A 17,041-nucleotide genomic window follows, 5' to 3' on the forward strand; every position below is an offset into this window, starting at 1 on the left:
AAATCCGCAAATACTACATGCGGTTTTCAGATACTTAATTTTGTAAATTTTTTGGGGGATACGATACCTGCGACAATGGAAATGACGAGAGTTGCCCAGCCATGGTTTTTCGATCTCACTTCCATCCTTTACAATAAAAGGGGGCCCATATTAAATCGTAAAGGGCATACGGGACGATCGCAGAGAACACGGCCTTTGCCCGTCCATTCGTCAGTTAGGGATAAAAGGGGTTAATGATAAGATGATGATATGATGATGTTGAAAATTTGTATTTTGTTGTTTTTGTTGTTTTTGTTGTGTTTTTGATGTGAAAGATATGAGAAAAGAGATTATGATGAAATGTTTTAAAGATTGGTAGTGGTGAGGGTGGGGGGTGTAAGGGGTACTACATTCTAAATAATCAATTGCATTACGCGCATTATAACATCATTTCTCCTTTTTCCTATCAAAATACGAGTCAGATAAAAAGTGATATCTGACCGATTGATGATGTGGTGCTATAACCCCATCTTTCCTTTGTTCCTATTAAAATACGAGTCAGATAAAAAGTGATATCTGACCGATTGATGATGTGGTGCTATAACCCCATCTTTCCTTTGTTCCTATTAAAATACGAGTCAGATAAAAAGTGATATCTGACCGATTGATGATTTGGTGCTATAACCCCATCTTTCCTTTGTTCCTATTAAAATACGAGTCAGATAAAAAGTGAAATCTGACCGATAGATTATATGTGGTGGTCGATTTGGTTTGCTTTTTTAAAGTAATGTACATATTATGATTTTATTGGTGTTTTGTTGTTGGCCGATGAAGGGTTTTGAGCCCAAAACGTTCCGTGTTTGGTATTTTGTTCATTTTTGAAGCTGACATACTCATTTTTTGTTTATTACTTTTTACAGTCCACAGCTTATTCTAGCAATGTAGTAGATATCACTTTTCCTCAAGTATGGTACTTAAAATAATATAATTAAGAAATTAGTGAACATTGGTGATGCTTTTGTTTTCTTGTCTGACCATGCTAAAATTCTGTGTTATTTTAGACAACACTTTATCCGTGGAGCACCAAATTACAATATATTAAAGAGATGAATTTTGAACTCCAAAGAACTGCAAGAATGAAGAAGTATTTATTATGTCCTGAGTCTTTGAAAACTGTTGTCTGTGCTCTTGTTTTGTCTCTTCTTGATTATTGTAATCCTGTCCTTGCTCGCCTCCCAGATAAAAAACTTAACAGATTGCAACGAGTTCAAACCGAAATGCTAATACGTCTCCATTGGCTCCCTGTAAAGACTAGAATTGAATACTAAATAGCTCTGTTTGTTATAAATCTGTTATAGACAAGTCAGCCCCTTTATATATTAAAGATCTTATTTCATTTTATAAACCTAATAGGGAATGAGATTAGCGGAAGAGTAGCGTCCATTGATTGGACATCACCGGCGGAAAAGTTATTAGAGAGAGAACGTCATGTTGGTTATGCGCATGCGTCTCTCGGCCTCGCTTCCGGTGAAAGCGGCATGAGACGCTTCACCGAAAGCGACTTGCATGCGCAAAACCATTTTGACGTTCTCTCTGTAAGGTGGCGTCCAATCAAGGGACGCTACTCTTCCGCTAATCTCATTCCCTATAGGACCATTAGATCTGAATACACAAACTCATTGTCTGTCCCTGAAACTAAACTTAAATCTTTCGGCGATAGAGCTTTTTAGACTTTTGATCCAAAAACGTGGAACTCACTCCTTGAACCAGTTAGATCCTCTACTAGTCTTAACGTCTTTAAGCAAAATCGGAAAACATACCTTTTAATGAATATCTCATATATTAGTCATTCATTATTCAATAACTGACATACCGTAAACTAGTTTTGCTGAGTCATGTTAGAATATAGAAATGTGTGTATAGTGCATATTATAAAGATCTGAATAAGTGTGTATGAAAGGTGCCAGACAAAGCAAGAAAGAAAAATAGAAGGAAAAAAAAAACATCCCAAAAATATCAGTCTACCTCGACTGGGGATCGAACCTCAGACCTTCTGATTACCTTCTGAGGTTGGATCCCCAGTAGACTGATTTTTTTGGGATGGTTTTTTTCTTCTATTTTTCTTTCTTGTTTTGTATGGCACCTTTCATACACACTTGTTCATATCTTTATCTTATACTGGTGCCTGCTCCTTAATTTCTTCAGTGCATATGATGTCTACTGGAGTTCAATGTATTTTAAATGTATTTCGAATGTAGTCCCAAAGGTTATAACTTTTAATAAGCGCTTTGACGCCTCGGTATATAGCGCTAAATAATTCTCATTATTATTATTATTATCATCATCATCATCATCATCATCATCATCATCATCATCATCATCATCATAAGATAATATATACTTTATTGATCCTTTATGAAAATTATAATTTAGTGTCACATCGGTATGTAACAAAACATTTCCACTTTCTGGTCATTCATTCATTCATTCATTCATTCAAAAGACTAAAAACTAAATATATTTCAAAAAGTATTCATTAATAAATCAGAGAATCAAACTTGTATGCTTTATTGCTACCAATTTAATTAGAATTGATGTGAGTAAATAGATCTCAAAACTTTAAAGGAAGGTTTTAAAAAATCATTTAATTCTCTAGTCAGGAATGAATAACTGTAGCTATTAAAAGTATTAATTAATTACTTAGAGAATCAAACTTGTATACTCAATTATTACTAATTAAATTAGAATTAATGTAAGTAGAAAGATCTCAAAACTTTAAAGTAAGGTAAAAAGAAAATGCATATCATTTAATTCGTTCTGTATCTGTATCTGTATGGTTGGCGCTGAAGAAACCAATGGTCTGGTTGTATTTCAGCGGCGTCCTCATTGGGCGCGGGGGCCCATGTCAGTCGGGCCTTGAAATCGTTTAGGTGTGGTGCCTTGATGACCAGTTCATCCAGCCCATTTCACTCCGAGAGGAATGAACAGCTGTAACTATTAGATAGATCAGTATTTACTTACTGAAGCCGGCAGGGTTGATGACATCGCTGTATTTTCTGCACTTGTCTAAAGCGCAAAATTTAAACAAGCCGAAATGGATGGCATCGTCGCTCTGTCCAGGCACGGAGACGGTCAACCAGTAAGTCGTTCCAAGAGAGGTTCCCATCAACGCTATGGCGGCCACGACCAGAAAGCCGAATCCAAACAGACTAAGGGGAGTTGTGGGCCTTGGCATTCTGTAGATTAAAAAAAAAAGAAGATAGATATGATCATTTATATAACACATGTCCGTTGCTTTACCAGTTCAATGCACTTCACGCTGTTTCATTCATTTCCCAAGCAGGCCATTTGGAATCATATTTCAATGTTATACAGTACCAGTCGCTGGTCAGACGTATGTTTTATTCTAATATTCATACAAAATCTGTTACTGCCTATAGCCGGGTACTCATTCAAATCTGAATCAAGTGGTCTAATGTGCGTAATGTGTCTACATGAGGCCATAAAGGTGGAACAAGAATTTTCCACGATAGCTGAGCAGTGGCGTGGGGCCATTGGATCGAATGGTGTCAGGCACCGCACCAATCTTTAAAAAAATCATTAACAGCATAATTTAATTACAAATAAAACAGAGATTTTAACTCCACTGTCTTTCGCCAACTCGCCAACAACATACTGCCTTTTTAGTAGTGTCGAGCGGAAGTCTCGATGATACCTCAAGTCATCGGCCACCAACACTCAAAACTTCCCGAACTCGATGACCAAGGAAAAGTCGGGAATTCCCGAGAAGTAGCACTTCAACTGAGCTTTGGATGGCTTTTTTGTATTAAAACTTAAAATACATTAAATAAATTCACTTTGTATAATAATAAAACATTGATACCTATAACCATTTTGATCTATTTACGACGTTTGTGTTTTGTTAGCTGTTTAAAATATGATATAACGTCAATACCCAATACCAATGACTAGGTATTGAATGAAAGCACCGATGACTAGAGCGATTCTCGAGACTTTTTTGAGTCTCGAGACTCAAAAAAGCATCGAGACGCAAAAAAGTCTCGAGCTTCGCTGGAATCATCGCCGACGAGAGAGGGGTGAACAATGCAGATAGTACACATTGTTAGTAACGCGTGCGTCGCTCGCGCAGTATAGTCTCGAGACTCGGGACTCGGGACTCAATACGAGAAGCATCGACGACCAAGATTCTCGAGACGAGAAAAGCATCGAGAACTAAGTGGAGGTCGGGAAGTTCTCAGTCGTCGATGACCTGACTTCTCAAAACCTAAAGCATCGTTGACCTTTTGGTGACCCGGATGCCCTCCCCTACTTTTTAGTCTCCACTTTATTCAAGATTCCGAGTCACGCACTGCGCCGACTCGTGTGTTGGTGACATCACTGCGCGAAGTAGTGAGAGAGTCAACACCGTAGTGCAAAGCAATCCAAGCGCCATTTAATGCTATATCCATTATCCATTAGTATCGCGAAGCTGATTGAGCGAGAAACTAGGTCGAATTATACTATCTTCAAATAGCGGAAAACCCCTCGACTTGTGCCATGATCTGAGAGCTCCACCGTTGGACTGGGGGGATGCGCCAAATTAGGTTCAAAGTTCAAAACGTTTATTTTAGGCAATTGCCAATGTAGGGTAACTTCGGCCATCCAAAATATTACATTAAATGTCAAAAACACTGATCATTGTCAAGTTTATTTGTAAGCAGCAAAGAAAAACATCATAAAACTTTAAAATATGACATATCAAACCCCCAACCTCTTTTTCACGATTATTGAATAAAGTAATTCTTTGCAACGAAGCATTGCGGACGAATTTACCAACAATTTTCTTGCTTGTAGTGCCGAGTTGATGGTTAAGTGTGTATGTGTGTTTATTTGTGTGTGTGTGTGTGTTTGTGCGTGTGTATTTGTGTCCGTCAGAGAAAGAAAGCGAAGACTGTCAACAGTTATACTTTTGGTGTGTTTTTAGATTTTTAAGTACTTAAGTGGAGTGATTTTTTCTTTGTGATACTTTAAGATCTGAATCTACCTTTTATTTGTGCAATCATTAATCGTATTCCACTGATTTCCATTATTTGAGATATACTTTGAAGTTTTGTTTTGTTAAACAATGAATTGCAATGAATCAAGTTGACTCTTTACTTCACCGACCGTTTGGGAGATTGACACTAGATGACAAATTAGAAATAAAAAGACTAGTTCCTCACCAACCAACTGATTTTGAATTAACACAGGTGTGGAAATCTCGGAAACGCTCTTTTTCAGTGACATGGTATGACAGGCATGAATGGCTCACAGTTAGTTTAGTCTTTTGTTTTTATTGTCTACTTTTTACAGATAAAACAAACACTAACAAATCATGGACATCTATAGGCTATTGTGACCTTAACCACTTCCATCGTATTTCTTAACCTCCTGAACGTTGTTTTAGCACCCTTAAAAGAGTGAAATTTTTTTGTTGCGAAATTCAATGAAACAGGAGCGGTTAAATTCATTAATGATTCTGTCAATTGAAAAGCTGAAATAGATGCCATTCCAGATTTCAATAAACACATTATAAAAAGATTTGCAGAGATGAAACATCGCAGTGCAGATTTTTTTTACAAGTACTAGAAGTAAGTAATTTCTGTCATAGGTTTTTTTTTCTCTTTTGATTTACATTTATAACATATTGATTGCATTATCTACCAAATCCAATCCTTTAAACGGTGGACAAAGAATAATTACAAAGACCTTTTCATACGGGACTTGTATCTCAGTGTTGTGGCTTGTTGTTTTCATGAATTATTTGTTTTTGTGAGTTTTGTCCACTAGTAGAAACCATCGACCCTCCCCCACCCTTCCATAAAAGAGAGTTTTTAATATGTCGTGTTCTCTCCTCTTAACCGTGTTCACTGTATTAGAATTTTTTTTCTAATCATGGCACCACCATATGCCGTCAATACGCCACGCCGCTGGATAGCTGTCACACATTCGGCCACTGACCATGTTTAACATTGCTTTGCCATTGTGACAAGAAACGAGACACCGCTCTGCTGAGCTGCGCTGCAGCGTCAGATAAATCGAAGTGGACATTAAGCTGTTAGAAGCTGTGGACTATGAAAAAAATCTTTTTAAAAAGGAATAAATAGACTTAACACGAATAATATAAACATTAAAAATAATACTTATTCATTTTTAAAAAAATTAGACATACGCCACAGATGTTTCGAGTTCGTTCTGTTGGAATTAAAGATGGCGAAAATTCCAATAAAATCTAGATATACGATATATCATATGGTTTGAGTACGTCCATTTGGGATTTAAAGATGTGTGTGTGTGTGTGTGTGTGTGTGTGTGTGTGTGTGTGGCGGGGGCGGGGGGGGGGGGTCCAATAAAATCCAAATATATACACAAGAAGTGTTTTGAGTAAGTCTGTTGGGAGTAAAATGGCGGAAATTCCAGTATTATCCAGTAAATATACACCAGAAACGCTTTGAGTTTATACGTTAGGTTGGGATTAAAGAATACGTAGTACTTTTAAATGATACAAAAGCTGAGGCGGAAAAGGAGATAGAGAGCTGGAGACAGGTGTTGGAAAGGAAAGGATTAAGGGTAAGCAGATCGAATACAGAGTATTTGTACATCGGACAACAGAGAGCAGGACTACCAATAAAGATAGAAGAGGATGTGCCAGAGACAAACCAATTCAAATACTTAGGAACAACTGTACAATAAGATGGGGGGGGGGGGAGGGGGGGGTGTGAGGCAATGAGATGGAGGTTACGAAGATGATCCAGGCAGGCTGGAATAATTGGATGAAGGTAACACGAGATGTGTGACAAACGAATTTCCGAAAAACTGAAGGGAAAATATAGAAGTCTGTTGTAAGACCAGCAATTTTTTATGGACTAGAGACAGCAGCTACAACAAAGAAACAGGTGCAGAAATGAGGATGTTGAGATGGTCACTTGGCTGGACAAGAAAAGATAAAAGTGAGAAATGAACGAATTCGAAGGTTGTCTGAAGTGAAGAATGTATCAATAAAGATGAGAGAAGACAGAGTGAAAGGTTCGGACACGTTAAGAGACGAGAGAGTGAGTACGTGGGAAAGAAAGTATTGGATACACAATTGAGAAAAAGGGGACGCCCAAAGACTAGATGAGAGGATAGTGTAAAGGACGATATGAAAGGATTGGGCCTGGAGGAAGATGATGCTCGGAACCGAGATGAATGGAGATGTGGCATTCATTATGATATCCCTGCAAAATGCGGGATAAGCTGAAAGAAGAAGAAGAAGAAGAAGAAGAAGAAGAAGAAGAAGAAGAAGAAGAAGAAGAAGAAGAAGAAGAAGAAGAGAAGAAGAAGAAGAAGAAGAAGAAGAAGAAGAAGAAGAAGAAGAAGAAGAAGAAGAAGAAAGAAGAAGAAGAAGAAGAAGAAGAAGAAGAGAAGAAGAAGAAGAAAGAAAAAGAAGAGATAAGATGAGAAGAGAAGAAGAAGAAGAAGAAGAAGAAGAAGAAGAAGAAGAAGAAGAAGAAGAAGAAGAAGAAGACGACGAGAGATGGCCGAAATTCCAATAAAATCCAGATAATATAGGCCAGATAAGTTTTGAGTGCGTTAGGTTGGGATTAAAGATGACAGAATTCCAGTAAAATCCAGATATACGCCAGATACGTTTTGAATACGTCAGTTATGATTAATAATGGCGGAAATTCCAATAAAATCCAGATAATATACGCCGGATTTGTTTTGAGCACGTTAGGTTGGGATTAAAGATGGCGGAAATTCCAGTAAAATCGAGATATACGCTAGAAATGTTTTTAGTACGTCAGTTGGGCGAGTGCAAGAAACCTGGATTTCATAATTTTGGTCACATTATCTCAAACTAGACTTTTTAACATTCTGGTTCATCCCGACATAACACCGTTTCAAGTCGATTGTTTACATCTTGTATAAACCCGAAATATCATTTTTCTAATAATCTTAAAACCATTTATTGTGATCTATCACTTCAAAACGGTATTATAATAATATAATATACTTATATAGCGCCCATTAATCCACTGACAAGTGCTCTATGACGATTTACAATCACTCAGACTATATTATAAACTAGCATTCACGTTAACACGCTTACACACATACATCCGTACACCCACATACGGAACCTTCTCCACGTCCACATACGCAAATAGCAGAGGGAATTAAGGGCAAAAAATAGCTCAATTGTGCAAACGAATGATGAAAGCATGAAACTTTCAAGGATTGTAAAGCACGTCAAGGGCTACAAAATGTGATAGAGAAGCACTTCCAGCGGTGTCTGTGAGCCAAGAAATTAAGTAAATAAAAGTTGATATTTTAAAATCGGCAACAATATTTATATCATGGCGTCCGATGTGTGAATGCGACATGCGACATACACATAGCATTGGACATACACGAAGCGGCGCGAAGGTAGAAGCAGGGTGGAGGCGTGACCTTCGTTAGTCACGAAGGCCACGGTGGAGGGGGGTGCGGGTTGGTGGAATTTACCCTAGAAATAGGAGATCTAACGCTAGCGTTATTAAGCAAAGCGGGCTTTGCGGGCGATCGACCGTACCTAGGTTTATCGGCCAGGTATTTGGCCACACACATTGCGTTTTCACCCCGGTTTGCCTGATCGGGGTCTGAACCAGGATCATATCCGGGCGTGTATGGAGCCTTTAAGCTCTCCTATTTCTAGTCGGCTTACAGTTTCCAAAAAGTTATTTTTAGAATGAGCCTGGCGGTGGTGTTTGAAGGGAGACATAAAACATAAACCGGTGTTGACTCATTTTATAACCCTTTGTTAGCATGGATTGGTATTGATATAATCATATTACTATACACAGTTACATAGAATTATTTCGTTGATTGAAATGTAATGGTGGAGATGTTCTCTCTCTCTCTCTCTTTCTCTCTCTCTCTCTCTCTCTCTCACTCTCTCTTTCTTTCTCTCTCTTTCTCTCTCTCTTTCTTTCTCTCTCTCTTTCTCTCTCTCTTTCTCTCTCACTCCCTCCACCACCACCGTGCTTTTGGCATTGATCATTGTATGTAAAGTACTGTATTAATTATGGCTTTACCTATGAAAATCACACACAACGAGAAATGTATTTTCTCACCTTGAGATATGCAAATCGTATATGTGCACATGCTAACAAAACAGATTGTGCCTTAGGTGAATGACTAGTTGATAGAATTGTGTTAACGTCGTTTAGGTCATATAACCGCCAAAAAGTTGGACATAGAAGAACCCCATTAGTGATAAATTAAGTAAGCATATGTATGCAAGCATATATAGATAGTACCTAATATTGCACATTGTTCGTTTGGCTGTTTTCAGGCACGATGGCAAAAATTATTGGTTCAAATGACTGGAAAAAGTGTTTGATTTGCCAAATTGATTCATCTGAAAAATTGATTTGTCCAGCTAATTCTGAACTCCCAAACAAGGACCAAGGATATTAACCTTTCTAGAAAATCTAAATCAATACAATTCGTTAGCTGATAGCAATGTCAAAACACATCTTAATGGAACTCTTGAAGAATTGAAATCGAACAATGCAAAATGGCATCGGTCTTGTCCAGTGAAATATAACTCTAATGCAATTAAAAGACTTCAAGACAAGAAAAACAAAGAAGAAAAGCATGAATTTAGACTAGAAGCGAACATTACAATATCGGATTTTGATTTTCAAGATCCATCTTTGAGTATCGAATTGCCAATTGAAACAACACCAAGAAGAAGTATCAGGGAACCATGTCAAAAATCAGAGGAGAAGTTGAAATCAAACAGGACAAAGTGTTTTATATGTCAAAATAAGCGGCCAGGAAGGCTCCATGCTGTAATGACGAAGGAAATGGAAGATAAGATACTTGCTACAGCAACTTTGATAAAAGATATTACAATGATCAGCTACATCGATGGTGGTGATTTAGTAGCGAAAGAGGCACACTACCATAAACTCTGCCACATCAAATACATGAATAAGGGTAGAAAATCGAAGACTCATCATATGAAGGGAAAACATTCAGGTCCTGATGAAAGTTTCGCTTTCGTAGCAGTCGTGTCTTATGTAGAGGAGAACCATAATGCAACCCACCAGTTGTCAAAACTTATTAAGAAGTTTAAAAGTGAGTGCACCAATAGAGGCTGTAGAAATAACTATGTACATCCAACCCGGTTCAAAGAATAGAATATGCTTTCCAAGCATAGAATTCTATTCTTCTGGACAAAATACATATGTAGCACACGATAGCAAAGTTGCTGCGTTATTAGTAAAGAATCAAAAGGAACAAGCAGATGATAATGCAGTGTCTTTGTGGCGTGCAGCAAAAACTATCCGACAAGACATCATTCGCAAATGCCCGCAAACACCAACACAATGGGACATCGAGATTGGAAGTCAAGAAGACGCAGTGCCTAACTCCCTGTTGACATTAATCAAAATGATTTTGGTTGGATCGTCTCCTTCAGAAAAGTCAGATTCCAGGCATCAAGAAAGCCTATCTATATCACAACTTATTGTGTCGAATACCAAAAATAAAAATACAACCGGGCCGACTGTTCAAAAAAGACAGTCGCAGATCAAAGAGACGCCATTACCGTTGTATGTAAGTATTTTTATACACACTTACAAGATCAAAGAAGATAATTGACACATTATTTTCGCTAGGGTTGTGTTCCTCATACAAACGTATGTTGTCATTGTCATCGGATATCGCATCAGCAGCTCAAAATAGATTCGAAGAGGAAGGAATTCTTTGCCCAATCAATCTGAAGAAAGAACTCTTTACTGTTGCTGCTGATGATAACATTGATTATAACCAAAGCTCAACAATTCACAAAAACTCTGTCCACGGAACAAGTATCTCCATGTTTCAGCAACCTACAAATGATGAGTCCGGTGTTGATCGAGAAAAGTTGAATATGAATACTTCTGACGTCATTCACACAGAGAGCAATATTTTGTCGGATTTTCTAAAGGTCGCCCAAGAAATTGCATTTGGAGTTAAACCAAATGTACCTGCAACAAACATGCTCCATCGAACATTATTTCAAACATGACAAATGACCCTTATATGACAGAAGAAACGGACTGGCTACAACATGTTTCATCAAATTACTTGGAACAAGATGTAAAAACATGGGCTGGATTTCATTCTGAACGCTCTTTGTCTCATAATATGCCGAAATTCATCAATACAATGCTTCCGTTGTTGGAAGAACAAGCAAACAAAGGAAACCAAACGTCATTACGGGTCATCACGTCACCCAGCTCGAGGCCTTTACTGTCACGATGTACGACAAAGCATTAGATTGCACAGGTGTTAATGCAGCAAGAAAATATTTATTTTGCCAATAAGGTCGTGCTATAGAGAGACTTACTTCCACAAGAAGTGCATTACAGCAACATATTAAACGGGCGGCATATCAAGCTGGCTATGTTTGGAGCTCTGCAACAGAAAAAGATCCTGTACTACCATCACCTCTGGAATGGGGCTGGAAAATGGACGGAGGAAAGCTCTTACCATACTGGTCATCACAGCCGGAAGTATCCAAAATGTGCCAAGAACGTGTCAAATGTGGCTGCAAGAAAGGATGCACGTCCCGATGCAAATGTTTGCGAGCCCGCTTACCATGCACAGACTTATGCCGATGTAGAGGATGTCATATCATAAACAATTAGGTAGGTTGAAAATGTAATTTGATTATAAAGGACTATAAGGAAAAGTCAAACAAATAAAAGCCAAGCAACTTTAGTCAGGCTTGACTCTTGACTTTAAACAGTCAATATCAGGTGTCAAGGTAGTTAGCATTAGCTTGAAAGCTTACCCCGTCCGGGAATCATTGTAAAGTGCTTTGAACAGTTTGGTGGATATTGCGCTATATAAAAGCTCACATGTTTTTTTTTTCATTGTAAATCCACATGAATATGGAGTTGGCCGTGGATTTTGTACTGTGTAATATAATTTTCATGATTTTATTCATTTTCAAATAATATGTAATTTCGCACTATTAACATATTAACATATGCCCCGTTGAAAACAAACAACCCTAAATCTTTCAAAATGAAATCTATAAGATAGGTAATATGTCTATGGTTGATATACAACAAAAAGTACGAGAGAAAATATGGTAATTTCGCAACATAATAAATATGTTCAGTACTAATCAGAAAGAGGGCGAATAGAATTTCCTCGATTATTCCCCCTGAATTTACTAATGTTTATATAGTAAAATATAAAATGCTTTAAAACCAACTTTTTTGTAAAATGTCAGAATGCTTCTCTATCAGATTGTGTTCTTGGTGGTATAAGGTACCTGTGTGCCAATTTTCATGCTTTCATCACCTATTTGCACAATTATACCTTAAGTCCCCCTGCTAAAACTCTTTTCATAGACAATACTACCGTCAAATCAAAATATAAAGCATATCAATTGTCGAAAAATGATCTTCTAAATAATTTGGTTTTCAATTTTTTTAAAAAGGTTTCTAAATTTTCACTATTCTTAGTATTACAAGAAAGGGAATTCTACAACCTGGGCGCTTGTCACTCTGAATGATTTGTTGTGACACCTGTCAGAAGAAGCATACTATTCGATCTTGTTATGTCGGAATGAATCGGCCCCTGAAAGTTGAATCTAGAATTAAAATGGTGAGAAAAAAACTTGAGCTTTTATATATCGCAATATCCTCTAAACGTGTTCAAAGCGCTTTACAATGGGTCCCTAGCCAACAGCAACGCTTAATATGTGGGATTTTGCGCATAGTTGAGTCCTTGGAAAAGACTCTTTACTCACATTCTCTCACCGTACTCAGGTTAAAATGAGTACGGTGAGAGAATGTGAATAAACGGCCTTTTCTAATGACTCAACTATGCGCCGCTCTGGAGTCGAACCCAGGACCTTCCGATCCGAAGACGAGTGGGCATCCAAGATTGTTTTGGAACAGAAATAAAACCGATACGAGAATACAACCCACAGACAAACAAGCGGTGTTATTATAGCATTGCGTGTCTGATTAGATATTAACCGGTAGATATTTGGTCAATCAAAACATGGAATTTATAGTAGTAGTAGTAGTCGTAGTAGTAGTAGTAGTAGTAGTAGTAGTAGTAGTAGTAGTAGTAGTAGTAGTAGTAGTGATCATTGTTATAGTAAGAGCAGTAATACTATTAAAAGGTTGGTCCAAATCACGTCAAGTTATCACACAATAGAATGTCCATACCTTGCTAAGATTTTTAAGACACAAGTGAAATAATATTACAAGAATCACTGAGATCCGCGTTGAACCTTGCTAAGATTTTGAAGACACAAGTGAAATAATACTTTATATTCTTAGAAACTGAAACTAACCTGACCGAATCGACCAACGTCCGTCTCACACTGATAAGACCAACATTGGACGCCTGGTCACTGACCAAACCGGTTCTTTGCATTTTGATCAGAAAAGGTCTCTTGATTGACCAATGACCAATGAACTGCGGTAATCTGGAAAAAATTTGACCAGAAAACTCGTACTTTTTAAATAGGCCGTTTTCACTAACCAAATATCTGGCAAAATCTCGAAAACCTGGGATTTCGCGAAGGAGGCTTGCATGTCTTTTTCAGAAGTCCCGCAGTTAAATGGTCAAATCCAATAATAGAAATTATATGACCCAAATTCCACAATCTTAGAAAGCTTTTGCAATGTGGGGACTTTGAATATAATATTTTAGACAAGTACGGTGTCAAATTAATCCACCAACAGAATGAATGAAGCCGACGTCACTCAGCTTTTTGTTATTAGTTTTAAACCACCTTGGAGTGATTAGTTCTGAAAACTATTCTATCAATCAGACTATTTACGGTTAAGGTCACATAATATAGTATTATGTGTTTGTACGATTGATCTGGCGGTCAGAGTTGGTGATATTTTTTTTCTTTTACCTAAATTCATGACGCCAAAAATATGTAAAATAAAAGCTTTTAGTAGATTAACAATGTGAATAAGGCGTTTTGTTGATGTTGAGACTGTAAAGGTCACGACCTCCTTTGAATTGTCTGAAAATTTAAATAACACTGTTGTCGATCTATCTGGTCAACACTCTTGACTGACGCATCACGATAACACGGGGCCCACCGATTCAAAATGGTATTATGTAGTTGGTTTGAAAATCACAGCTCTACAGACGATACAAAACCATGCAACCAGACTGATTAAAAAAAAAAGTAATAATAATAAAATTAAAATGACAAAGGGAGAGTGTATTCTTCCCCATTTCGGAAGAGCTCTGCATTGGCTTGAATACATTGGCAAATAAAATTCAAATTAAAAGCTGCAGCCCTTGTTGATCATTGCCTCGAAGGGTCAACCCCAGCCTAGTTATATGAATTTCTGTATAATTATAGACAACAAAGAATATTGAGATGCTCGTCTGATTCCCTTCGGCCTCTTGTACCAAAAACAAATCCAAACATTGATGAGAGCACTGCTCTCTTTTCTGCGGGTTTTTGCTTTAAATCGGACTTTTTATGTGTGTTTGTGTGTTTGTGAATGTGCGTGTATTTGTATATGCGCGTTTGTGTTTATTTGTATTTCAAGCCATTGAAAAAGTCAGATGCCAAAACAAATAAGTACACAAATTATAGACGCGTTTTGAGCCTTCCCTTTTTATCATAAGTGCTTGAACGAATTGTCTAAAGAAGGTTACTGTTTCATTTAAATTGTCATAATCTTAGTGAGAGTTTTCAGTCTGTCTATAAATCGTACCACAGCACTGAAACTGCCTTTGTAAAACTTAGTACTGACCTTCTTAACAATTTAAACGTAAATAACGTTTCTCTATTGGCATTATGAGATCTATCAGCTGCGTTTGATACAATTGACCACTCACTCTATATATTATCAATTTTTTAAAAATATAACATTTGAGATCAGAGGAACAGTGATTGAATGATTAAAGTCATATTTAAAATGTAGGAAACAAGTAGTTCAGATTAATATGGCTAGATCAAATGAATTCTGCCTTCGTTACGGTGTTCCACAAGGGTCGGTCTTGGGTCCTAATATTTTTACCAGGTATACTCAAGCTCTTTCCGAAATTTTCGTAAGAAATAAAATTTTCTATCACTTTTATGTTGACGATGGACAACTATACGAATTTGATGTTCCGGGTAATATTCCTGTCGAGAACAGCATTGCTTAAGTAAAATGTTGGATGGAAACGAATAAGTTGAAATTGAATGATGAAAAGACAGAAGTTATGCTATGCACTAGAAACTAAAGCCGAAATGGCTTGATGGAACAACTTAGTGTGAATATAAATGGTTGTCCCATTCAGCCCAAGACAGGAGTTTGAAATCTCGGGGTATTCCTGCAACATGATTCTCTATGAAAATGCAAATAGACAATCTCTGTAAAACTCTTACAAATAATCTTAAGAAATTATCCACCACTAGAGATTTCCTTAGTAAAGATGCAACAATGAAGTTCGTCACAACTCTTGTTTTATCACGTCTGGACTATTGCACTCGCCTTTAATCTCACATAAGCCATGATAAAATTTCGCGCCTGCAGGTCATGCAGAAGCACAGTTAAATTAGTGACAAGATCAAAGAGAATGGTACACTCCCTGCCTACTCTGTATGAGTTGCAGTGGCTGTCAAAGAAAGAATCATTTTTTAAAAATTGATCTGTTTTGTTTTAATTATTATTTTAATTTTTTTTTAAAATTACGCCCTTCCGCTACGGTATCATAAGATCTCGTCGCCTTGGCAATCCATGAAGGAATATAGATTATCCATCAAACATGATGTCTGATGTCAACAGGAATCACTCATGTTGTCCAAGTGAGTATATTGGAGGTTACTAATCTTGCCCAAGGAAAAAAACGAAAGAGTCTGAAGCGGGGCTCGATCCCGGGACCATCCGGATTACAGTGCAATGCTTTGGCCATTTCGCCCCCCCCCCCCCGCCCCCAATTATTATTATTATTATTATTATTATTATTATTATTATTATTATTATTATTATTATTATTATTATATTATTATTATTATTATTATTATTATTATTATTATTATTATTATATTATTATTATTATTTATTTTATTATTATATTATTTATTATTATTATTATTATTATTAATTATTAATTTATTATTATTATTATTATTATTATTATTATTATTATTATTATATTATTATTATTTATTATTATTATTATATTATTATATTATTATTATATCATTATTATTATTATTATTATTATTATTATTATTATATTATTATTATTATTATTAATTATATTATTATTATTATTATTATTATTATTATTATTATTATTATATATTATTATTATTATTTTATTATTATTATTATTATTATTATTATTATTATTATTATTATTATTATTATTATTATTATTATTATTATTATTATTATTATTATTATTATTATTTTTATTATTACTATATTATTATTATTATTTATTATTATTAATTCTATTTGTTTCATCACCATCATCATCATCATCATCATCATCATCATCATCATCATCATCATCATCATCATCATCATCACCTTAATCATCATCTTCATTATTATTATTATTATTATTATTATTATTATTATTATTATTATTATTATTATTATTATTATTATTAATCATCATCATCATCATCATCATCATAATCATCATCATCATCATCATCATCATCATCATCATCATCATCATCATCATCATCATCATCATCATTGTTATCATCACTATGTCGCGTAATACTAGCCAGGATTTCCCAAAAAGTAGAAGAACATCTGCTGTTTCCTGACCAGGCTGGTTTCCGCCCTGAAAGATCATGCTCTGACCAACTCCTGAACTTGAGACAATATATCAAAGATGGCTACGAGAACAAACAAAATTACAGGGGCTGTGTTCGTGGATCTGACAGCTGCCTATGACACAGTAAATCACAGGAAACTGCTCCTAAAGTTTGCAAGGTTAACTCGTAGCACAAAAGTAGTTGCAATAGTAAAATTCCTTATGTCAAACAGTCGCTTTTTTG

General features: G+C 36.2%; 1 protein-coding gene across 1 annotated transcript; it reads right to left on the reverse strand.

Annotated features, from left to right (window-relative positions):
- Positions 1 to 2,959: 2,959 nt before the first annotated feature.
- On the reverse strand, positions 2,960 to 16,836 carry LOC144979134 (uncharacterized). Its single transcript, XM_078925735.1, has 4 exons — positions 16,762 to 16,836; positions 15,287 to 15,366; positions 13,352 to 13,486; positions 2,960 to 3,215 (listed from the first exon to the last, which is right to left on the reverse strand). Exons 1-4 carry the CDS (start codon positions 16,834 to 16,836, stop codon positions 2,993 to 2,995), a joined length of 513 nt encoding a protein of 170 aa, XP_078781861.1. The 3' UTR covers positions 2,960 to 2,992.
- Positions 16,837 to 17,041: the final 205 nt, after the last annotated feature.

This window comes from Berghia stephanieae, chromosome 9, assembly GCF_034508935.2.
Source record: "Berghia stephanieae isolate SIO BIC M18660-M18661 chromosome 9, UCSD_Bste_1.3, whole genome shotgun sequence".
Lineage (NCBI taxonomy): Eukaryota > Metazoa > Mollusca > Gastropoda > Nudibranchia > Aeolidiidae > Berghia > Berghia stephanieae.

Bases quoted from the DNA above. Each gene is read 5' to 3' on its own strand.
- LOC144979134 (XM_078925735.1), bottom strand. From the start codon at position 16,836: ATGATCTTTCAGGGCGGAAACCAGCCTGGTCAGGAAACAGCAGATGTT. The intron at 15,367-16,761 runs GTATTACGCGAC...GCATTTTCATAG, and splicing joins TTTTTGGGAAATCCTGGCTA to AGAATCATGTTGCAGGAATA. The intron at 3,216-13,351 runs GTTAGTTTCAGT...TTTAATCTACAG, and splicing joins ACGTTGGTCGATTCGGTCAG to AATGCCAAGGCCCACAACTC.